The sequence below is a fragment of the Hibiscus syriacus genome, unplaced genomic scaffold (assembly GCF_006381635.1).
Source record: "Hibiscus syriacus cultivar Baekdansim isolate YM2019G1 unplaced genomic scaffold, ASM638163v2 tig00110156_pilon, whole genome shotgun sequence".
NCBI classification, from domain to species: domain Eukaryota; kingdom Viridiplantae; phylum Streptophyta; class Magnoliopsida; order Malvales; family Malvaceae; genus Hibiscus; species Hibiscus syriacus.
In genome coordinates, this window is record NW_024062606.1 from 2650361 (window position 1) to 2676298 (window position 25938).

The 25938-nt window shown below is 35.9% G+C and overlaps 1 protein-coding gene and 4 pseudogenes across 1 annotated transcript; 3 read left to right on the forward strand and 2 right to left on the reverse strand.

Moving 5' to 3' along the window:
• Positions 1-701: 701 nt before the first annotated feature.
• Positions 702-5974, forward strand: LOC120216049 (pre-mRNA-splicing factor ATP-dependent RNA helicase DEAH10-like). The gene is made up of 13 exons (XM_039213566.1): positions 702-846; positions 936-982; positions 1067-1147; positions 1245-1461; positions 1659-2076; positions 2382-2585; positions 2894-3054; positions 3340-3525; positions 3746-3977; positions 4102-4301; positions 4489-4623; positions 4792-4990; positions 5513-5974. The coding sequence occupies exons 1-12, from the start codon at positions 755-757 to the stop codon at positions 4973-4975; spliced, it is 2157 nt and encodes a 718-aa protein (XP_039069497.1). The 5' UTR covers positions 702-754; the 3' UTR covers positions 4976-4990; positions 5513-5974.
• Positions 5975-8126: 2152 nt separating this feature from the next.
• LOC120215797 lies at positions 8127-16369 on the forward strand (annotated as a pseudogene).
• Positions 16370-16543: 174 nt separating this feature from the next.
• Positions 16544-19747, reverse strand: LOC120216051 (annotated as a pseudogene).
• An 897-nt stretch (positions 19748-20644) lies between these two features.
• LOC120215798 lies at positions 20645-22789 on the forward strand (annotated as a pseudogene).
• LOC120215799 lies at positions 22621-25422 on the reverse strand (annotated as a pseudogene).
• Positions 25423-25938: the final 516 nt, after the last annotated feature.

Here is a 25938-nt window from a genome sequence, read left to right on the forward strand (position 1 = left end):
ATAAAAATAAAATGATAATTATAATAAGGGTGAATTATATCAGATACTACTCAATTTTACTTTCAATTGTTTCAATTAAATGGATAGTTTTAAGGGCAAATTATGCGTTTAATACTTAAACTTTTAGTTTAATTTTGTATTCAAAATTTAACATTAAATTTTGAAGAAAAAATTATGCCATATCAAAACAAAATTTGATACAAGTAAATAAATATATTGATTTTTTTTATAAATATAACTATTTATATGTTAATAGTTATATGAGTATAAAATATTTTAAATGAAAGTATAGAAATATGATTATAAAAACTATAGAAGGTTAACATTATTTTAAAAAACCTTTTATGAAAAGATATTTATGAGAAATGTTTATAAAATATTTAAGATTTAATTATTTAATATTGTTATCAAAATATTGTTTGTAAAAAGTAAATGATTAAATAATAAAATATAAAAATAATTAATAAAAAATATATTTTTTATATTTTTTCTCTTTAGCCTTTTGTTATTTTCTAACATCAATAACCTTATAATTGTTTTTTTAAATATTAAATTTGTATAAATCGATAATAATATGATTTTAAAGCTTCTTTTATATTATATGTAAATAATTAAATATTTTCTAATTTCATTCAAGTCTCTACAAAACAAAGTTCTCAAACATCTTTTAAATAGCAAACGGCGTCGTCCAGACTATCTTTGTTCCAAGTAGAAGAGGGTTTTGAGTTTCAAGATTGGTTCTCTTACGGCAAAGATGCCATCGATGGCGGAATCCCAAGTACCCAACGGCAGCATCTCTTTTAAGAACAACAGAAACAACAACAACAAACCCAGTTTCTTTTCCAGGTCCATTCTTCACTCTTTGTTTTTTCTTATTTAGTTCTTTATCCTTCCAAAATTGTATTCTTAATCTCATAATTACTTTCAATTTTTAGGAAAGAAAAGATTTTGGAGCACCGGAAATCGCTTCCTATTGCTTCGGGTTTGTTAGACTGATAATCCTTAGATTAAATCATTATCACGTTTATGTTTCTATTTAAACAAAGGTTATTCCTTCTTGTTGTAGTTGAGAGAAGACTTGTTGAAGAGGTTAAAAAACAAGATGTCTTGATCATTGTTGGTGAAACTGGAAGTGGGAAAACAACTCGTGAGTAATACTATTTTTGGGGTTTTATTTTTAATTTCAATTGGTAATGTTTTGATTCTTTTGATATATTTGCATTGGCTGTTATGTTTCTATGTAGAGATACCTCAGTTTTTGTTCGATTCTGGATTCTGCCGTGATGGGAAAGCTATTGGGATAACACAGCCGAGGCGTGTTGCTGCTGTAACCGTTGCGAAAAGGGTAGCTGAAGAATGCGGTGTTGAGTTGGGACAGAAAGTCGGATATTCGATTAGGTTTGAGGATGTAACTTCTAGCTCAACAAGGATAAAGTATATGACTGATGGATTACTTCTTAGGTAATCCTTTTTATTTTGTTTTAAAAATAATAGTTTACTTTGCTAATGACATCTTGGTTTTATATGGTTTTAGAATGTGCTGATGAAAGTGTTAATCATATGGTGAATTAAGTATTCTTCGAACTGGATTTTGGATTGTTTAGTTATGTGGGAGCTGATGTTTAGTCGTTTTTTTATTTGTTTTTATGCTCTTTCAGGGAAGCATTATTGGATCCGTATCTCTCTAGGTATTCTGTGGTAATTGTTGATGAAGCTCATGAGAGAACTGTCCACACTGATGTATTGTTGGGTTTGCTTAAAGAGGTACAAAATGTGAGGTCCAAATATATAAAAGACCACACTAGTGTTGGTCATAAGAGAGCAAGCAATGGCACAATCGTGGAGAAAGAAAACACCAATCCCTGCATCGGTGTTTTAAAGCAATGCCAGGGGAGAAAATTGTCACCCTTGAAATTAATCATCATGTCTGCCAGCTTGGATGCACGTATTTTCTCTGAATACTTTGGTGGTGCGAAAGCTGTTCGTGTTCTAGGACGACAGTTTCCGGTGGATGTATTCTATACTGTTGAACCCCAGACTGATTATTTGGATTCCACTATTGTCACCATATTCCAGGTTTGTTGGCAGTGCTCTTTAGTTAATCTTTTCAATGTTATTGCATCTTTGAATTGGTTCTGGGCCTGGGGTTCAAGGTTCAATCTGAATGATGGTTTTTGTTATTCTTTTATGGTTATCAATTTTAATCATCCATCAATGTTCATGCATTTATTCTGAATTTGTTCTGACTGATTGTGTATATAATTTGTTGGGAATCTATGTCCTCACCTTTTTCCGAGAAAAAGCATCCTGAAAGCATTGGAATATTTTTTTAAAATATAAATAGTATGGATCTTGATATGTACCTATCTTCACTTTATTAGATTCATTCAGCGGAGGTTTCTGGTGACATTCTTGTATTTTTGACTGGGCAAGAAGAGATTGAGTCTGTTGAAAAACAAATCCACGAGAATTTACAACTATTACCTGAAGAGAAGCGGAATATGAAAACGTTTACTATATTCTCATCCCTTCCTTCAGAACAGCAAATGCGAGTTTTTGCACCTGCTCCTGCAGGGTTCCGAAAGGTAGCTTTATAAATTCATTTAATAATGTGTAGAAACTGGTGATCATCATATATAGTAATTAAGGTGGGAAATACACACTGTTCAACGTTGCCAAAATGAGACTTTTTGCGGTGTAATGTGTTTGCATTACTAAATTCATTTTTATCGGATTATTCTTATTACCAAAATGAGAATAGGGCAGCAAGTGCATATATTTCTGCGAATGCAATATATGTTGAGCATACTTTTAGATTTGACTGCTTGTATGTTTACAAATTACAATATGATGCAATTTTACCTTAAGCGTTTCAATTCATTTTTCTGTTTAGGTCATACTAGCAACTAATATTGCTGAGACATCAGTTACAATACCTGGAATTAAGTATGTCATAGATCCTGGAGTTGTAAAAGCACGTTCTTATGATCCGGTCAAAGGGATGGAATCGTTGATTATTGTTCCCACCTCAAAAGCACAAGCAACCCAGAGAAGGTAGGGGGTGAACAATAAACGATTTTTTTATTATTTACATTTAACTTTTTGTTGATATCGTCTTGAGTGGTTTTCAACAGGGTTAAGGGAGTGTTTGTTGCTTTTTTTGTTTGTTTGTTTTGAACTGTGTTGTTCTAATTTATTTTTCTTTTTCTAACATCATTTCAAATTTCTTCGTGTTTCAATTATTCTGTTTTCTTTCGTATGGTTATAATTGAAGGTACTTTGCGAACAAGATGGTTAACATAATGTTTTTTTAAAAATATGAATTCTTTGTTTCTGTAGTGGACGTGCTGGGCGTGAAGGACCTGGGAAGTGTTTCCGTCTCTACCCAGAGAGAGAGTATGAAAAGCTTGAGGATTCAACCAAGCCTGAAATTAAGCGGTGCAACCTCTCAAATGTCATTTTGCAGCTCAAGGCCCTGGGTGTCGACGATATATTTGGGTTTGATTTCATAGAGAAACCCTCAAGGTGAACCTCTGCAGAAGTAAATTTCAGCTAATGTGTAGATCTCTTTTGCTTTATATTACTATCATTCACTGATCATATAACATTAGATCTATTGGTTTTGATCACTGATTAACATTCAACAGATTTGGACAAAGTGGACTTTTTTTCTTTCATGGCTGCTTATTTTCCCTTTTATTATTTGGTGTATTATGGTGAATGACACTTTTTCACATTTGAACAGGGCATCTATTAAAAAATCATTGGAGGAGCTGATTTTGCTAGGTGCTTTAAGTGATGAACTCAAACTATCGGATCCTGTTGGTCGTCAAATGGCTCGGCTCCCTTTAGATCCTGTTTATTCTAAAGCTCTCATCCTAGCTAGCCAGTTCAAGTGCCTAGATGAAATGTTAATTGCTGTTGCAATGCTTTCTGTAGAATCTATCTTTTATGAGCCACGGGAAAAGTTGGATGAGGTACGATAGTGTACTACAAATTCTATCATTGTCATGCATGTGGGCTTGGATGTTTGCTTAGTTCTATGTTCTTTTCTTCCAATTAATGATGAAAATACGTAAAATGCTTTTCTTTTTTGGACAGGCAAGAACTGCGAAGAAATGTTTTGCTAGTTCTGAGGGAGACCATCTCACCTTGATTAATGTCTATCGAACATCTATTGAGTTATTGGAGAAGAGAAAGTCCGAGGTTGGCAAAGAAAAGCCTGAAAAAATTCTTAGAAAGTGGTGCAAGGAAAACTTCATCAATAGCCGTTCTTTGCGACATGCCCGTGACATCCACAGGTTGTTTGCACTCACACTCACACCTATATTTAGTTTGTTGAACTTTCTCTTTCTCCACACAAAATACACCCTTCTGTTAAACAAGGTCTTTGGTAATGAATTGGTAATTAGAAATTAGTTATTATGCTGTTTTATCTTGGCAACATGCAAGTATGCATAGCTAAGTCTGTTAGGTGCTTCATTGCAGTCAAATCCGCCAACATGTTGAACAAATGGGCCTTTTCATTTCGTCTTGTGGAGATGACACACTTCAGTTCCGCAGATGCCTTGCCGCTGCCTTTTTCCTCAATGCGGCTTTGAAGCAGCCTGATGGAACATACAGGTAAAAATACACTGATTATTTTTTATAGCATTCATCGTTATCTCTTCTACTTGGTCTCACCTTCCTTTTAATTCACTTTCATTTGTATTAGATCAGCCTTTATTGTTTGTTTAGGTATGCAATAGGTCTGTATGATAATTCCCTCACATTTACTTTACCAAATGGCAGGGCTTTGGCTAGTCGTGAGGTGGTGCAGATCCACCCATCGTCTGTGTTATTCCGAACGAAAGCTGACTGCATTATTTTCAACGAGTTTGTCAAAACTACGAACAAGTACATCCGCAATATAACAATAATTGATGGATTTTGGTTGACAGAATTAGCTCCCCACTATTATGCCAAGCAGGACTAGTATGAGTACTTTCAGGTAATTTACTTCATTGCTTAATTGTTTTATCATGTTGTTGAAGCTCTATATCGATTTCATTACACTTTTTTGCATTGGAACTGGTAAACTTGTGCTGAATATTTGCCAATTTAATAGAATGGTTTAATCCTTCATTTTTCAGATTCTTCATTTCTCTTCAAATAATCTAACTCCAATGTTCGACGCATATCCGGACATATATTCGATGATATGATCATTCAAAGACATGAAAGTCTTTGGGGGAATTGAAACATACACTGTTGAATACATACAAATATCCATCACTCGTACTCTAGTCTGAGTAACATAAATATATGCAATTTCTATATGTGCCTGCTTAATGTTTTAAAGATTTAGAATAGTCTTTTTGCTATTTAGCTTAAATGGTGGAAAAATCCTTTGTTTTTCATGTTCAATATTATAAGTATGGGACTCCTTAAATGTTTGAAACTTGCCATGCACCTAGTCTCTTGATTCTTTGACATCTAGTAATTCTCTGATTTTGTTTCTGTAATGCTACAGCAAAATGCTTGTGGATCCGCATTCGAAGTAGATATCTATTGTTTGCTTTTGCGATGGCCGATGAGTGACCATAACGAAACCATTTTGACGGTGGAATTCGGAAAGCATAAGCTCGGTATTTATAGAAATCTTGTCTCCCTTCCAAGGACTTCAAATCTGGAAGTTGATGAAGGAGACCCTTTGAACTGGAAGGGAAGAGCTTTCGCCTACCTACACACTCGAGACGCAGTTATTAATCTTTTTATGTAACGTTAATCCGAGTTCCGCATTCCGATACCTCAGTTGAAGCAATGAGAGTTGTTAGATTTTTTAGATGCAGATCCATGAACATGCTGGTAAAGCTTTCTTCAGGTCTTAACAGGGCTAACTTTTTGCGAGTTTTGATTGTTTGTAACGATGTCTCTCTCTGTTTAGCTAGTTTCCGCCATTGTTGTTGCTTGAAGAATAGCTTGTAAAGGCTTTAAAATATTTGTTGAAACCTTGGCAGTAAAAGAATTTGGTCCAAGTTTTGGCCATCGTTGTTTATGCGTTGTAGATGAAATGCTTTGTTTAATTATAGATGATAATGATAAATATCTAATCGCAAATTAAAAAGGGTAAATGATATATTTAATACTTAAATTATCAGTTTTTGTTCGTTTTAATATATAAACTTTTAATTTTTTTAAAACCATAGTTAATGTTTAGTTTTTATTTTATTTTAGTATCTATAATTTAATGTGTGTAGTACCTAAATTATTAGTTTTGGTCTATTTTAGTACCTAAAGTTTCAATTTAAAAAAAACAATTTTAATTCTTTGTGTTAAATTTGGGGTATATATAAGATAATATATGTTCAATGACTCTTAACCATTTAATAATGAACATTTATATCTCTAACATATACGGTTTTCAAATCTGGGATCCTACGAGATAACGTCAATGTTTTTAATTATTAATATCGCTTGGTTCGTATATAAAATAACTTTAATTAACATGGATAGAAAGAAAATAAAATATGGGGAGAAAGTACCATCATCAAAATCAATTTATTAATCATTGCATAAATCTTAAGACTTCATCGCACATATAATTGTAAAAAAACTCAAAAGAGATCATTATATTAATTAAATACAACATTAATTATTAAGGTTTGAATCGATTTTTTCAGGAAAATAAAGTATTTTATAAAATTTCGAACAGTCTTTGAACATGGTTTTATAATTATGACGTGAGATAATGTCTTTTAATTTAACTAATTAATTATATTTAAATAATATAAATATTTAAAAAATAATAATTTAAAGTCAAATCAACTTAAGATTCCGTCAAGCATTAAATATATATTATTACCAGATTATCTTCCAAGTTTTTAGCACCCGTTTCTTGACAGTAAGGAAACAGTAAGCCAGTCCAAATTACTCTAATTATTTACTCACAGTTTAACACCAACTAGTGGACTCGTTCATATAATTAAATTTTTAATTCTTTTAATTATATTTTGTTTTAATTATACCATTTCGTCGTTAAATCACTAACGGTACAGTGACATAATTGAAGTAGAAAATAGAATTCAGTGCTATAATCGAAAAAATGAAAAGTTTAGTTATTGGATTGCTTAAAATTTTAAGGACTAATTTAGAATTAGGATCATAGTTTAGGAATGAATATGTATATAACATACAAAAGTTTTAGGATCATAATTATACTTAACGTTTAGTTTTTGTTTCATTTTAGCACATTGTTAAAAACTTATCGTTAAGTTTTGATTTTTTTTAAAAGTTTAGATATTAAAATGGACTTAAATTAATAATTTAAGTACTTAATACGTTAAATTTTCAACGCCATAGTACTAAAATAAAAAAAAATTAAATGTTAGATATGATTTAAAAATCTATATACTAAATCAGATTTAGATATTAAATACGTAATTTATCTTTTAAATATAACTTTACGTAGATTGTGGTTGTGTTTATATTTGTATTACAAATTTAACATGCAAAATGAGAAATATTTATAATTACACGAAACTCACATGTAAAATTACTATGATAATACATTTTTTATGCAATTATATGTGTCTTCACTTGTCAATAAAAAATAATTTTTAAAAAATATATCAAATACATTTTTAATTTTATATACAACTAATACTTGCAATGTAAAAGTGTATAAAGGTTGTAATCTTTAAAAATCTTTGGTTCGATAACAATATTTATAGAGGTGTTTAAGTGTTAATTGTCAATTAGTTAAATCTTTTAAAGTGATATTATTTTATAATCACAGTAAATTATTTAACAATACGCATATATCATGTAAACACTCTTTAACTACGAAGACCACTCAATAGACTTACGAGACGATATAGAATGTTAAAAAATTATATATATGATTTTAGTGATGAAAGGGGAATTATTCTCCCTAAAAAATTTAGATTCGAACAGTTACAATTACATATATATATATAATAAATTTCGAACATTGCTTAAATAAGGTGATTGAGCTAAATAAAAAGTCCGTATGCAGTAATGGGCCAAATTTGCCGCTTTTAGTGAGTGCATTGAAGTGGCGAGGCCCGCCAATTTTACAGTTTAAGGGAAATTACGGTCTTTGTTTATTCAGCGCACAACGGCTATTTGGCGATTATGCGTTTACTGCTCTAAGCTTCGTTGTCTTTTCACGAGCTTTACTGTCAGCGAGAGTGGAAGGGAACAGTCATGAATTACCCGCCCAGCACTCGTCGGAGCCGTAAAGCTCCGGCGAAATCTGACATTTACTCGACTTTCGTTGTCCACTCTGGATCCGAATCTGAATCCGACTCCGGTTCCGGCAGATCCAAACCTAAACCGCAAGGTCCTCGTGAGTCGGACCTTTACGCCACAATGATTTACAAGGACGGCGACGAAGAAGATGAAGACGACCCCTCCCTCCCTCCTCTCTTCAGACGTCTCCCTAAAGACTTTGGCGGCGGTCCTACCGACTTCGACGTCGTCGACGGTGACGATGCGGGAGATTTTGGAACCGTGATCGTGAAATTCCGATCGCGGACGTAACACTCGCGGTCAAGCGTCGTATTCGTTTAAACCACCGCAAGCGCCCGTGGCGAGTCCGATGGGGATAGAGAGATGGACTTGACGTTGCTGATGAAAGGAGGAGGAGGAGGAGGAGGATGAAGACGGGAAGGTTTTGGGACGTTTGTGGTGATCGACGATGAGGAAGAGAATCGGTTCTTGCAAAATAGTAAGGCTTCCTTGAGTTCGATTCCAGACAGCGTTACTAGAGAAGATCCTTCCACTAAATATGAGTTGCTCAACGAGCTGGGTAAGTTTTTAATTGTACTAGTTTAAGACAATTGAGTGATGATTATCCTCATGCTCATATGATTATCATGGAAATGCCAAGTGAAGTGTGACTTTGTGTTTCAATGACCGGCAATTCTTTATTTTAGGGCAAGTGCAAATGTTAACTGATATTGGAATTTTGGTGGCAGGGAAAGGTTCTTATGGGGCTGTTTACAAGGCTAGAGATATAAAAACTTCTGAGCTTGTTGCCATTAAAGTTCTATCTTTATCGGAAGGGGTATGTATGGTTTTCTTTTTTATATTTGGTGTACTCTGTAATACTGGCTGGATAATCCACTGTGAATATGCTATTAAGTTTGTTTATTTTTAGGAACAAGGGTATGAAGAAATTCGTGGTGAAATTGAGATGTTGCAGCAATGTAGTCATCCAAATGTTGTTCGGTACCTTGGGAGCTATCAAGGGGACGAATATCTTTGGGTTAGTGCAATAAGCATTTTTCTCCAACTAGATTTTATTTCTTGATTGTTTGAGTTGAGTTCAGTTTCTAGATTGTATTGATTTAATTTTATCTGTGTTGCATTTGCATTTTTCCTGATATTTGTGTTTTTTTGGATAACTTATTTCATTTTTGGGCAGATAGTAATGGAATCTGTGGAGGTGGAAGTGTTGTGATTTAATTCATGTTACTGTGGAGCCTTTAGAGGAGTATCAGATAGCATATATATGTAGGGAAGCTTTAAAGGTATTATTAAGTCTATTTAGTTTGGAATTAAATAATACTCCACAATGATGTTGATGCATTCTCTAATTTGTATCAACTTTCTAATTTAATATCATCTCTTTCATTTTTTTTCTCATGCAGGGCCTTGAATATTTGCACTCGATTTTCAAAGTTCATAGAGATATCAAAGGTGGTAATATCTTGTTAACTGAACAAGGAGAGGTCAAATTGGGTGAGTACACTGTGTAACTTTTTTTTTCTTTCAAATTGAAATCAATGGGAAATTAGGAAGTTAAAATTCTTTTTTGTTGTCCTTGATATGATTAGTAACTATTTTCTCGACAACTGCACACTTTGCATGATAAAGAAGTTTCTATATGTTCTTCCATAGCAAAGAAGGTGCCTAGAAACACATTTTACCTGCTATCCTTCTTTGTACATAAGAAAATTCAGTAGAAACAACAGAAATGCATTAATATCCTTTTCCTAGAGATTATCAGTTTGACCTATGATTAATATGCCGAAGACATTGCTTTTATTAATTTGGATGATGCTTTTAATTTATAGAAAGATTGAAATGATAGTGCTTTTCTTTCTAATTGAATATCGAGCATAATCTTAGGCATACAAATGTGATAAACATATGGGGCCCTTGAGAACAGTCCACTTTTTAATTGAATTTGAATGATAGGCCTTAGAAGACATGAGTATTGACTTCAGATGCCTTGAAGATGGTCAAGAAAATCTGAGACAAAGTTGAGGGGAATGGTTTATGGGAAAACTGTTCCCATCTGGGCTTAATGTTTTACCTTTTCCCCCTCTTTGACAACTTGTTGATCTGCAAATATGTTGTTATTTTGATCACTGAACAGGTGATTTTGGGGTAGCAGCACAGCTTACAAGGACCATGTCAAAGCGCAATACAGTATGTAGTTCTCTGTCTAGTTCACAATGTTTGCTAATGTTTCACTTCTTTCGGGCATTCTTTGGTTTATCTAAGCTAGCATATGTTCAGAAAAGACTTAACTGAAATCAAAATCATCCTACACTTTCTTATCATTGTCAAAGTGATAAACTGAATTAATAATTTTAAAGGTTAGATCTTTAGATATCATGTTAAAAGCATGAAACAACAGATTATGCATAACAGGCATACCAAAATTTCCGTAACTTTCTTTATTATGGAAACCTTATGGTGTATAAAACAACAGTTTATACATAACAGGCCTCACCATATTTTGGCTGGATTAATATTTGTATTATTGATATCTTGATTTGATGATTTATTGTTCTCACTACTGGAAGTGTGAGTGACTCTTCTTATTTTGTTTCCAGTTTATAGGCACTCCACATTGGATGGCTCCAGAAGTTATTCAGGAAAGTCGTTATGATGGAAAGGTATCTTATTCATTGAGCTGCATGGTTTGGTCTTCTTTAAGGTTTTACGTTTAATGCTTAGCCCTCTCTCTCTTTTCCTTTGATAGAATTGGGAATGAATTATTTGCTTGCATGTTGACATTGATGTTTCTTGATCCATTGCCAGATCTGCTGGTTGGAAATTGCATAAACTTTTATTAGAACTATCAATTTTTAAGCAGCAAGAAAGGAAACTAATAGTTTCTATGGCTCCTAGGATCAGTTGATATAGTATCATTAATGTTTTCTGTGAAAACAGCTTGATTATATTGGGAAACAGAAAATATAGATTACCTTCCTATCAAGATATGTAGTACAATCCTGAAGTATGACACTTAAAGTTGGAGATCTTAGCATTTGGAGAATGGGGCTTTGTAATGAAAAGATCACGGCATGCTTTCTTCCACTGGTTTAATATGTTTGGGGCATTTAAATTGTAGAGGCATGAGAATGACTAAAAGTTTGAAAGTTTGGAATTGCATGATGTAACTTAGATGGTAAAACAAATTTGGGAAAATCCAAAAGCAAATATTGTAAAATCCCAAATTTCTTGAGAACCATCGGAAGATTCTGCCTTATCAGAATTTTTATGTAAAGTTCTTGCTAGTAAATATTGTATGGATGATGTTAGTATGAATTATTGATTTAATTCTGATGGAGTTAGTATGAATTATTGATTTAATTCTGATGGAAAATGGTTTAATTTCTTTGAAGCAGTAAAGTTGTCACTTGTCTAACTTTTTTGTTTTAAACATCTTACTTCCAGGTGGATTTGTGGGCACTTGGTATATCTGCAATTGAAATGGCAGAGGTATTCGTATTATTTCTGTCACTGGCTTTGCAGCTCTCAGAAAAAGCTTTAATGGGCAATGCATCTTATTCCTTCTCTTTTCACTTCTAAAAGAAGGCATTTAGACTTGTTGAGTTACTTGAATCGAATATATTAGCCTGCCGGGTAATTTTTTAATAAAGATTTTTGTTATTAGTTCATAGTTTTAGGACTGAGAAGTCAAGTTACAACTTTTATGAGCAAAATAGGGGACACCATTAATAGTTGTCTTGTAGCACTACGTTGAATGACTTTTGAGAAGAAACATTGAAGGTGAATGAATTGATAACAATCATTGAATCTGATTGATTCTTTGATTTTTTAGGGGCTTCCTCCAAGAGCGTCTGTGCATCCAATGAGGGTAAGTAGTGCGTGCTGATACAAAGCATTTAAAGTTCAATTTGTTTTAAGCATTAGCATACATACATCTTGCCATAAACTCTCTCCGTATGAATTAGTTCTCCTTGACAAAGGCATGATTAGTGATATGAAATAGAATTTCTTCAAAAAACTAGTGCCCTGGGATTTGTCCTCTGATGTGGTACATATTAAAGCAATTTATCGGTATCAGAATTTGGTGTTGTCATAAACCTGTTGGCTGAGCCATAAACTAGTGTCTTTCTACAATGGTTGTAGAATGTGAGTATGAATTTCACATATTGCAATAAACCCTGTTATTGTTTTCTGAGGACATCTACTCCCGGTATTGGGCATGTGGGTGCAGGATAAAATGTGAGAACTTGGGGTTTGTTTGCTGTGGTAGGTATATCAGCTGAAAATGAGTGTTTGAGCACTTGCAGGGGATGCATATACTCCCATTGATGACATTTCTGTGATTGGCTATTGTAGATATGTAAAATATTTGTTAAGTGTTTCTGGATCTCTATGCTTTTTTTAATTTGTTTTTTATGATGTTATCATATTGTATTATTCTCAATCAATCTTTGGAAGATGACATCCTTGGTGTTTGCAATAGGTTATCTTTATGATATCGAGAGAGCCAGCTCCAATGCTTGAGGACAAAGAAAAAATGGTTAAGCTACTAGCAGCTTTCGAGTACGAGTTAATTAAACATCAAATCTCTCTGTTTTCTAACTTAGGTAGGTTTGACATGCAGGTCTCTTGTCTTTCATGATTTTGTTGCTAAGAGCCTTACAAAGGATCCACGTCTACGCCATACTGCATCCGAGATGTTGAAGGTATGGTAATATAACCTTTTCTACCTCTATTACAGGAATTCATACTTGGAATTTTCATCTGTCTTTATATGCATTTACTACATATCATAATGTGAAGGTGTTTTCCTTCACGGTCTTAGATTAAGCATTTCAAATCTGTCTTATAAACTTGTCGTCTGTGTTTGTAAGTGTTAAATCATCTAAGGACAACCTTATCCACATGCTCATGACATAAAGTTTTCCCTATGTCCATCGAGTCACATGTAAAGCTTCAATGCTTAATGCACTTTTTATCTTCAGGGGTAGTTCAAAACTCTTATTTTCCACATGATGGCTGTTTGATTTCATAGAATTGAGAATCCTAATTGGTCCTTACAATGCTCGTGAGAAGTTTATTTCACATTGCACATTTCCAAGTCTTTGTACAAGCAAATATCTGGATGCATAGGTTTTCTTTAGGGGACTGGGTTTTCTATTCCTTTACTGGGGCTCCATCTACCTATGATCCCTGCATATTCCAGCTCTTGCTTTACTGTTGTTTACCCCTCCTCCAAAATAGACGTACATAAATCTAATCTTTTTGGTTTGGGCCCCTTTATGCACTAATAATACAGTTAGACTCAGATGCTTAGTTGATTTTTGCTCTTTTGGTCTTGTACTTATGTTTCATTCTTTATTGTATAATAACATTGCTTGATTAAACACTTTATATGAGCACTTGTAGAAGTTCTATATTAATGGCTGGAAATTTGAATCTAGTGTCATTATCATCATTGACTTGATCTATAAGTAAAATCAGGTGATCTTGCATGCTTGTGTGTGCCGTAGGAATGATGATTAGTGGAGATTCTAGATATAGTTTGTAGTAACATTTGTCTAACAATAACGGAAGTTTCTGGTTTCTTTATTATTGTAGGCTAAAATGACTGTCAGGAGTTAAATATGGTCACTACATGTAAGAAACTGCATAGAGTTGAAATGAAGCATTTTTTAATAGTTAGGGTGGAAAGGATTGTTTTAATATGCTTATTTAGTTATTTACACATTTCTTAACCACTTCCTTTTCCTTTGGCGCTTTCATTTATTATTTGTGTACTTCTTGCTGAAATCATCTCGTCTTTTAAAACTTAGCACAAATTCATTGAGAAATGCAAATGTGGAGCTTCTGTAATGTTGCCAAAGATTGAGAAGGCTAGGCAAATAAGGGCTGCAATGGTTCAACAAGAACAATTTCTTGCTCCCGCCATTTCTGGACTTGATGTATGTATATTCTTGCTCCAAATGCAGCCAATCTCCTTTTCTTTAAAAAACATGATCAACTAGTTGCAGACAAGCATTCATTTTCAGAGTTAGACACTCACTAGTGCCATGGTGTGCGTTTTGCATCTCTTTTGTTCTGACTGCTCTGAACTTGGAGCAGCCAGTGGTAGGTTCAGATCCGAATGATTATGGAGAAACTGTTCCATCAAGGCCTCAAAAAATGGGTCTTCAAGTTGCAAGTGAGGTTTCTGCGACTGGCACTTCGAAGAAGCAACAGATATTAGATGGTGTGGATGTGACTGGTGAAGGTATGGAGTCCTTTGCATGTCAAATCTAATAATGTAAAAAAAACTTCTGAGGTTTTCTTTTTTAGTTGATATCTCAAATGGAGCAGACTGAAACTAAGACAATTATACTGTTCTTTATTAGTTTCTGGATAAAATTTGTTGGTTAGATTGTTCTCTTTTTCTGATCATAATATTATGTTGGACAGTGGAGTTTGGCACTGTAATAGTTCAGTGAGGATGGATCTCGGAAGTCACTTTCGCAACTGAACCCCACAGCGGTGAAGAAGCTCAGCTACTCTTGAAACACTTGGAAAGCAGTTGATTAATGGCACAGCTCGGCAGTTACCTGAATCACAGTACTTCCCTTCCTATACGCTTCCGAGTTCAATAAGCTCCAGTACTTGCTTCTATTTGCGAATAATTTTATTAGTCGTGTGTATATCACTGAAGCAGTGAAGTCGTTCTTATTTGTCAATTCAAGCATCCAATTCCTCGGGCCTGTTTTCTAGGTTGGATAACAGAAGGGTGCTTCAGCAAACAACAATACCATGGAAGAATCAAACATAATGCCTCAGGATCTTCTCCTTCAATATCGGCCCTTGGTGACCAGAAACTGAGGTCAGACCGTGTTCCACAGGCAGGGACAAAAGATAGCAGTGATATCAGTAGTCGCACATTGAAGAACGAAACTGTCAGAAACAAAAAGGCCTTTGCTTTACAAGATAAGGTTATTCCCATTCTGTATATATATCCACGTAAATCAATTAAGGGCGGTATCTAATTCTCTCTGAGGAAGTAAGGTCACAACTTTACTGATTTCAGTGGAATTCGAATGAAATTAGGAATCTTCAATGGTTGTGCTTCTGAGAATTGCAGCCCTTCTTTTCAAAGTTTAACTTGAGGAACTTGTGGTTTTTACTTGATATCAGTCGAGGTTTTTTCTGTTCGGTTTCATCCTGTTATCCATCTACAAATGGTTCATGTATTCCCATATTATTCCTTCTGTTGTGACTGTAGCTGAGATTTGTTGTCTTGTCAATTGTTTTGCAGCTCTTTTCTATATATGCAGCCGGTATACAGTACCTATTCCATTCTGAGGGCATTCCTGTTATCCATCACTACAAATGGTTCATGTATTCCCATATTATTCCTTCTGTTGTGACTGTAGCTGAGATTTGTTGTCTTGTCAATTGTTTTGCAGCTCTTTCTATATATGCAGCCGGTAATACAGTACCTATTCCATTCTTGAGGGCATCGGATATATCCCCAATTGCCCTTTTATCAGACAATATCCTCGGAGGCATGAAGCAAGATAGTACTGGAACCGTGGCAGTGGAAGCACTGCAGGAACTTTTTGCTGGTGATGGACAACCGAGAAAGGGTCGAAGAACGCAAAATGAGGTCACTTACTATCTCCTCCTTATCTCAATTCTTCTCCTATATCGGCTTGCGAATAGTTTACCAGTTTAACATTCTATAGGTGCCACTTCCTCCTAGTGTTTATCAAAGGCTCACTTCAAGTTCTACTCTAATGAATCTGGTACAGGCTCTAGCTTACCACAAAATGTAAGAACTAGTAAATTTTATGAATTATCAGCTACCATTTATTTTGTTCATTCTTACCACATTTGTCTCGGATTCATTGCAGGTGCTATGAGGAGATGCCACTTCAAGAATTGCAGGCAACTCAGGAGCAGCAAACCATTCAAAACCTATGCGACACACTGCGAACCATTCTCCGGTTATAGGGTAGTCGAATGCTACATTTCTTTTTTTTTTGTTGTATGTTATTTTGCTTATACCCTTTTGCTCTTAAAGATTATGTGGGGTCCTGTATCATATACAAGGAAATTTCTCTTATACATTTCCATCATCAGTGATAATAAACAGTGCTAGATTGGCAGTTGATAAATCAAAGCTTTAAAGTGCATATATCCTTTAATTCCTTTGGTTCGGGGAACATTTGGCGGGTGACCAATCGAACTCGAGTTCAAGCACAAATAACAAGTATAGAAAAACATGCTCAGTTTTTACATCAAGCGCTCTTTCATTCATTCAAAATTTGGCTTCTAAGTTGACAAGATACATTCAGAAGGCATAAAATGAAATGAACTATACGAATCGGTATTACATCTATGATATTCTTACCGATTCCAACATAGTGCCATATTCCGATATATCTGCGGTTTCCACTATTGTGCGGTATTCCCTTTCTGTTATCGATCTTATGCCATTTGGATCAGGAACTGTGTCTTCTTCTGTTTCTTCCTCTTCTTCTTCAATACCTTCCCTCGGAGGGAAGCCCCGTGTACGTGAAACTATCCATTGGTCTATGACCCCACAGTCAATTGCATACTTGAGAGTGTGTTCCAAGTATCCTTTATCAGTAATCAGATCTGGCTGAACCGTTAACATTCTCAGGAGTGCTGAAAATTTGTCCCAAAAAAAGATGGTAAGCTGAAGTTCGAACAATATCAAATAACCATGACTTCATATTTAAGAATTTATAACCCTATTCCCATCATCCAAATGTTCCCATCATCCAAATGTGTCGGACATGAATTTAAAGTTTCAGATATAAATGCTTTTGGGAATATAAATAGTTGACCAAGTTCACTGCCACAACCTGACCCAGTCTGATGGGCCGCATCGTGAGATCATAAGTCAAAATTGTCCTATTTGGGTAGTAGATCGATTGGTATGCTTTCTATAGAGTGCACTCATTCGTATGTGATATTTCAGGTTCGAATCTGTCAGGTGCACCTGTGTGACAAAACTTTGAGGGGGGACTAATGGGTAACTAGAGAGGACAATTTCAGATTATGCTCTAGCAATACGGCCCACGAGTCAGGTTGGGTTGTGAACCAACTCTCGGGCTTCTCCCTAAAAACAATACGTTTTGAATAGAAAAGGTAAGATTTGTAAGGTGAGCTCAGAAAGCCCCAAAATAGAGGTTCCAAAGTATCATGCACACTTTCATGTTAGCATAAGCAGATAGGTAGATCCACATGTCCGTACCTGCAGCGATGCCATCTCCAGATGCCGACATATCTTGCGAGAAGGGGGTTAAGGGGGCATCCTCCATCCCATGCACTGCACCATTTTGCTCCTTAGTGTAATAGTGTATCTTGGAAGTCCCATTTGTTACAAACAAAGTCTTGAGATTCTCATGCCAAAGTGGTGCCACACACTTCATGATCATAATGGACAAATTCGAGCTCGCATTGTTCTTGGTGTCAAATTCTTCCGTAGGCTTTATTCCACACAAAAACTCCAGTTCTTGCTTAGTAACCTCGATAACATTAGCAAGGTTCCATGCTTCTTGTATGAACATCTTCGTCTCTTCATTGGACCGCCAAAGTGGCAGTGGAAGGTTTACATCGTAGAAAATACCGCTTCCTAAGTTCTTGGAAATCTTGATAGCTCTCAACGTAGTTGATCTCATGTTACGATCGAGCAGAGAATGTGTGCTGAAGTAGAACATTTTCGCCTGCAAGGAGGTTGTTAAATAAGTCTGTAACTTCTAGGACTAATACAGCTTTCTTACAATATAAACCTTAAACATTTGCATTGACTACTTTTTGCTTATTTACTGAAATCTATTACCTCTTTAAGCACGTCGATATTGATCTCAGACTTGGAAAGAGAATCCTCGGCACATGATTTAAGATTAGTCATTCTCAGGCGACCTCTCTTGCTAATTTTCATCTGTGACATAGCTGTTGGCCTTTTACCATCAATTTGAACCGATCGTGTTTGAACGTTGTTCACATTTAAGTAGCATAGCATGGCCTGACCATAGTCATCATCCCCGAGCTTTCCCATGAAGGAAACTTTACCACCCAGCTTAGCAAGAGCAAGAGCGACACTGCCAGCGCAACTCCCGGGCGCCTAACGAATTTTCAGGTGCCCATCGTGCTTCTTTCATTCTCTCATGAATTTCGTAATCTACAAGTCTGTTGGCTGGTCTTCCGGAAGGAACAAAAGCATGCTGTGCAGCTCCGAAGCAACAAACAAGCGGAGGCCATCCGTAGGTAAAACTAATATCTTCACCTTCATCTATGTTCAATTCAAGGTCTTCCTCACTCTCGTCACCCGCATTTGACATTAGAGCCGACTCCTCCATTTCACTAATTTCAGATTCACTTTGTTGCACTTCTTTATCATCATCCTTCTTCGTTGTCCTCCTCCTCACCTTTTTCTCTGGTTTGTTTCCTTGGTAGTAGTAGATGCTGATGCCACTATGAATAATAAAAAAATCAATTTTGTAATAATTAACTTAAGAAAAGTACGATGAAGCAAGCCGTTGATGAAATTCCAAGGTAATACCTTTCTTTCTAGTCCTCCTGGAGGTTTTCTTTTTATCTTCACTTGAAGCAGACGTTGTGCTTTCCTCGTTATCAGAACCAGTTTCATCGAGCTGTTCGTCTTTTGCTTTCTTCCTAGTTCGTGTTGCCGTCCGTCGAGTAGTTCTCGAAGTCGTCTTCTCGACAACTGCTCCATTTTCACTAGGTTCCTCTGAGATAAAATGTCAGCATTTTTCTTGGCCGAGAGACGGCACTCGTTCCGCAAGCGGAAATCCAGAGGACGCACCGGGAAACAAATTGAATTCGACTTCCACCTGCATAATCAGAAAGAAGAATTAAAGACTGAAAAATCTGCATAGCGAAACACAGAAAGAATCATCCTCTGATTTACAAGCAATCTGCGACAAAACCCTAGTTAATCTGTAATCTTGCAGAGTAAACTCAGTGATTTACCATACATTCCCACATTAAATTCCACCGACAACAACTTTCCCACGCCCCAAACACCAGATAAGAAGGCTAAAAACACACATCAAATTCAAATTAACACATACCAATAATTAACTCTAAGGCAAATCAAGAAAAACACTTCAAATTTCATTCAACGTTCTGATAAAAAGAAGAAACGTCAAGTTCCACAATTCGGCACTAAATAGCACATCAAGGAAATCATAAAAAAAAACAAGAGTGTTCAGCTAACACGCGAGAAAGGACGAAAAGAAAATATCTTTGGAACAAAAAATAGCAATGAAAGTATGAAATCTCCCATGAAATGCGAACGATAACAGTTGCAAAACGAAATGAAAAGAGGATAGAAAGAAAGAAAGAACCAACCTGGAAAGTGAGAGAAAAGGAGGGAAAGAAAGGGATGCCATTGTTATCATCAAAGCATGTAAAGAAGAGGGAACCTTGTTGTTGTTGGGGGTTTAAGGTTGGATATGAAAGAAGGGATAGAGGCAACTCATGCTCCAGGGATTTTAGATTTACACGCGCTTTCCTCGTATATATTTCACATTTAATATTGAAAGAAAATATTGATAGTTACTTCGTTGGTCTTCGATTATAATAATATATTCTTCGATTATTAAAAATTATAAAATTATCATTAAATTATTTATATGTTTTAAATTCATCTTTTTTGTTTAAAAATAAAAGATAATTTGAGTTAGACGATAATTTGTTGACAAATATATGATAATTCTTTGAGATTTTAAGATCAAATTTTATCATATTGTAATCAACAGATTAACGTGCAACTTACTGTCATTAAACTTTTAATAGAAAATGATGAGTTCGGAACATATGAATAGTCGAGTAGTCGTTTTATAACTTTTAACAGTTAAAGGACTTACCAAGATAATATCTTATAATTAGAGGATCATTTCATAACTGTTAATAGTCGAAAGACTTAACAAAACAACACGAGGATCCAGTTATATACTTGATTCAAAGAAATAAAGTTAAACATAAATTTCATCTATTAATTTTTCTTCACTTCTATTTTAATTATTAATTATTTAAAAAATAATTTAATTATTTAATTTAAAAATAATAAAATATAAAAAATTATTAGAAGAATGTTAAAGAGATAAAATAATTGAGATCAATTTGACAAGTTTATGTTTGTTTATCAATTTTTAATTTAACAAAAAAACTAAAAGCTGAAGGACTAAAAGTGTTATTAGGTCAAAATAAAAAGCAGAGTACTTTCATATCTTCAGTCCAACTCCAAAGGCTCACCAAATCACTTAAATTGTAGGGCCTCAAACGGCGCAAAATCTCTCTCTCCACGCTGCAGTGCCTCAGCACTTGGATTCATTAAAAGACATCTCTTTTATTTCTTCCACGACGAATGTGCAGGCAAGGAAGGAACTCTTGTTTAGTTTTTTTTTTGTATTTAGTTAGTAAAATTGAAAGATTTTGCTTTCTATATACTTGGGTATTTCTAGCTTTGATCTCATTTCTTCAATTGTAACTGCAGTTTGATGCTGGCAATAGAAGCTGTTGAAGAAACTTATTGATATATGAATCTTTTCAAGAGCTTTTGCCCACCAAACATGGGATTTTGGTGCCCGAAAGCATTGCAAAAGTAAATATCAAATTCAGCTTTTGGAGTGGTTTATGTACTGATTCACTAGGGGTTCTTCGTATTGTTCAAAGTTTTAGGTTCCTGGATTCACTTGTGGTAGTTAGTTTCAGACTTTTTTTTGCTTTTTATTTGAATTGGTGATTGGTTTAATGGAAAAGAAACTTGAATCTGTTGATTCTATAGAAATTAATCGTTTTATAGCTTTTGGTAGTAATTTTTGTTAACATTTACTGCAGCATCTTTCTCTGCATTTCTGCATTCGGATCCGGATCCGGATCACTCGGTCGAAGTTCATTCTCCGGACCAGGAAGTGGTGATTGCTTTAGGAAGCAATGTTGGTGATAGGCTTGATAATTTGAATCAAGCCTTGCAGTTGATGAGGAAATCGGGTATTGATATCATAAGACATGGTTGTTTTACGAGACGGCACCTGCCTACGTCACCGATCAGCCTCAATTTGTAAACTCTGCTGTCAGAGCTGTTACAAAGCTACCTCCTCATGAACTTTTGGGTGTTCTTAAGACAATTGAGCGGAACATGGGTCGTACCGGTGGAATAAGGTATGGTCCAAGGCCAATTGATCTAGACATCTTGTTTTATGGAAAGTACCGAATTGGTTCTGACATACTTACAGTCCCCCATGAGAGAATTTGGGAGCGACCGTTTGTAATGGCACCATTGATGGATTTACTAGGGTCGGTTATCGACAGTGATACGTTGCCTGCTGGAATTCTTTTTCAACAGATTCAGATGGACTATTTGGTTCATGGGAGAAATTGGGTGTGAATCCCTCATTGGAAAGGAAGGATGAAGAGGGTTTTACCGATTAGGAATCACTTGTGGGATTGGTCGGAGAAAACCTCGGTCATGGGTGTTCTCAATCTGACTCCAGATAGTTTTAGTGACGGTGGAAAGTTTGTATCGGTGGAGACTGCAGTTTCTCGTGTCCATTCGATGATTTCAGAAGGAGCAGATAGTAGATACGGTGCACAGTCTACACGACCGATGGCCTCTAGGATATCCGTGGAAGAAGAATTAGATAGGTTAATCCCTGTCTTAGAAGCTGTTCTTGGAATGCCCGATATGGAGGGGAAACTCGTATCTGTAGACACTTTCTATTCGGATGTTGCCACAGAGGCGGTAAATAAAGGAGCTCATATTATTAATGATGTATCTGCCGGGCTGTTAGATACTAACATGCATAAGATGGCTGCTAGCCTTAGTTCCTTATATCATGATGCACATGAGGGGAGACCCTACAACGATGCAAATAGTGAGAACCTGCAATATATTGATGTTTGTTCGCAGGTTGCCTCTGAGTTGTTGTCGAAGTTAAGGATGCAAGTTATCCGGAGTTCCGGCTTGGAGGATTATTCTCGACCCTGGAATCGGATTCTCCAAGAATACTGAACATAATTTGGACATCCTCACGGGTTTACCAGTCATTCGTTCGGAGATTGCTATGCAAAGTTTGGCAGCTTCCCATGCTCCTTTACTTATCGGACCATCAAGAAAGCGGTTTTTGGGTGAAATTTGTGACCGGCCCGGATGCAGTCGAAGAGACCTGCAACCATTGCTTGTGTCACAGCTGGGATTTTAGGAGGGGCAAACATTGTTAGGGTGCACAATGTTAAAGACAATGTGGATGCTGTGAAAGTTTGTGATGCAATGCTGAAAGAGAGAACTCCTTTATAAAAACTTGAAGTTTTTTCCCCTTTACACCAAACTTGTATTTGGAATCAGATTGGATTGATAATTTTGTTGTGAACCGAAAGTTGCAGACAGTGGAATATATCTAACAGAAGCTTTGTTTGTTCTACTTCTTTCACTGTACAAAGTCTCCATCTCTGTTTTCCAGTCGGTAAATTGCTATCAGCCACTGGACTCTTCACTGCAGCATTATTGAGCAGCCTGATTGCTTCCGTCACTGCTGGGAATTTTGGCGAGCGAACATAGTTGGGATGCATCTTAAAGACAACGTAGATGCTGTGGGAGTTTGTTAACAATGCTTTTCTTTTGTTCTTTACAGCAAACTAGTACTTGGAATTCGGATTGGTTGAAACCTTTGTTGTAAACTTTAATAATTACTTATTTGGCGTTTGTTTGTTGATAGAACTTATATAACCCGAAAATTATGCAGTAAATGGCACCGTAAAGTAGCAACTAGCAGCAAATCTGGATGAAATAGTACAGTGATTCTTCACATTTTTTTAGTTCAAATGCATGATATTATCATAAGAATACAATTTCCACGTGCGGTGTTTCTTCTTCTTCCTCTGATTTTCTATGATATTATCAAAAGAAAACGATGAGGAGACATAAGCATAGACAAAACAGTTGAGCAGGGCTAATATGACATGCAAGGTAGATCAAATCCAAACGGCTTTGGTTTAGGCTATCACCAAGCCAACTCTCCTTGTATCTGAGCTTGCTGTAATAATCTAGAATAGCTATGAATCCAATGTTTAAGTATTGTCCCAAATCCAGTGAGTGTTCTTGTAAATATAGGTGCATATCTCCTTTCCGGCATATGACCGAAGAATCGGCGATTCCACCACCAGCTAATCCTTCCATTACGCTAAGGAAAAAGAATTGCAGAGCGAACCAAGCTCCTGAAATGGGGGACACTGCTTTGGGATCACTCAACAAGCCGTTTCCACGCAGAGCTTTTAACCTTTTGGACTCGACAAATGATGCAACAGCACAGCATATAATGGAGGCTAACATACCTAGGCCAATCTTCACTCCATCGGAGTAGCGTTTTTTCGTTCTTTGTATCCGTCTTTCCAACACCATTTCATACCCTTTATTGACTCCATATTCAGAAATCCATTGGGACAACTGAAAAATTACGATTGGGACAGAGTTCATGCTGTTTGCCTGCTCGGTAAAGAAGGTAACACCAAGAGATTTTACCATGCCATACACGACAAAAGTTGCAGACATCGGAATAATATCTATGAGAAGTTTTGTTTGTTCTACTTCTTGCACTGTACAAAGTCTCCATTTGTGTTTTCCCATCTCATCGGCCAATGGCTCTTTCACTGCAGCATTGTTTAGCAGCCTGTATTCAGTGAAAGCATCAAGCTACAATAGAAAAATCATGGGACTTAAAATAAAACTAGGCTAAACTTGTCCGAAGGAACTCACTTAAGATGATCTGTAAGTTGATTTTGAGCTTCTCCATCACCTGGGTGAACTCGGTCCAAGTTATCTCGGTAATTCAGATGCCTCTTCTGCAAAGCAGCAATCACAGTACGGATGGTGGTCAAAAGCACTAGGCTGCAACCGATGAGGGCCATAGAAAGGGAAGCCACAGAGAAACCAAAGTAAACCAATGAATGGCAATGGCTGATGCCAAAAAAAGTTGTTTCCAGTCTACGAAAAAGAAGACACCAAAGAATGATGCTATGGCTCCCAGCAGAAAGAATCCATAGTAAAACCATCTGATTACTTTCTGCTGAAATCGCCGCCAGCCTCCTATGTTGACCTCAAACTTTAAGCATCCAACTGTAACCCTTGTTGGTTCACAGTCTTCCGGTGCTTTCACGACCCGATTTGGTCAATAGAAAGCGAGTCGAGGGGAATAACTTGAGCAGCCCCACCAAGAATCACAAGAGCTAATCCCTCCCAGAAACTTGTACGTTTCAATTTCTTGAAACATCTTTTAGACGACACTTTTCACCTCCAGGCACCGAGTGCTAGAAGGAAAAATCCCTGCATGATCGCAGTTATAAAATCTGTGTTATTCGAACAAAAAAACACTGGAAAAAGGTATCATTTACAACAACAACAAAAAACTTACAGCAGAATATAGAACACTGGAAACAATCAACGCCCATCGATAACCAAGACATGCATCGATAATAAGGAAACAACACCTGCAACACATTCCTTAGACCGTCATGAAGATTGAAATTCAAGGAATCAGTGAGGAATGTCATAAGGTTCTGCAGCACAAAACGCATCAAACCCCTTGCAGAAAACAAGACCTATATATATGATTGCAATATCAGAATCATCACCTTAATTAATGCCAAACCATTAGTTTCACTGACTTTACCTTGTTACTGACAATTAGTCTATATGTTAAAACTAAAGGACATAAAAAACACCTTTTCTTTTTCACAAAGACATGCTGTTCACCTAGAAACGAAAGGATAATTAGTGTATGGAGACATAAATCTTACTTAAAAGAGATTAGAATAATCCATAATATAAAAGAATAAATATCAAGCAAATTGTGAAATACCAAAGGTGAATATAACCAGTCGTTCAGGACATCTGAACCCTATCCCCATTGGATCTATGAGTACACCGCATACCCATGTCCAAGTTATCATCCTTGTATATATATAACTTGAAATCTGATCCTTTGCCTTGCCTATATAATTTTCTGCACAAGCCACAAAGCGTAGTAAGAAACGATATTTCTTCAGAATATTTCTCATAGTTATGACAACACACCCTGAAGACACCAACTGCTTGAATCCGAGACCGAAAACAACATTCCCGTGCATACTCCCTCCAAGGTTTATCATGGTTCTATCCTTGTCATACACTCACATACCGAATAACTTAAGTTTTAAGTTAAATGTTCAACTAGGTAACTGCTAAAAATTATTTAATGAACTGCTCTCAAACTTATAGAATCGAGTTGGAACTTGCTCGACTAACTAGTTAAGGTCTCAACTCGAGCTTAAACTCGCGCGATTCAAATCAACTCGAATCAAGTATTGACAGAGTTTTGATCGAGTTGAATTCGATCAACTTACGAGCTGCTAAACTCATTAAGCACCCTTAACTACGACATGCAAAAAGACATGTATTTTGGAGGGGTTTTCTTTCTTTTTACCGGAAACAAGAACTCAGAGCTGAAACTCAAAACTATAAAATCATGGTAAGAGTTAGTAAACTGTACCAACCTTGGAATGAAGCTTGCAGTTGTGTGAAGCAGAAGCAGAAGCAAAAGTAAAATATTTCAAGAGTGATCATAAACAACTCGGAATATTCATGACTACTGATGAGCAACTTTATAAGACCGAGAGCTGCTTTTC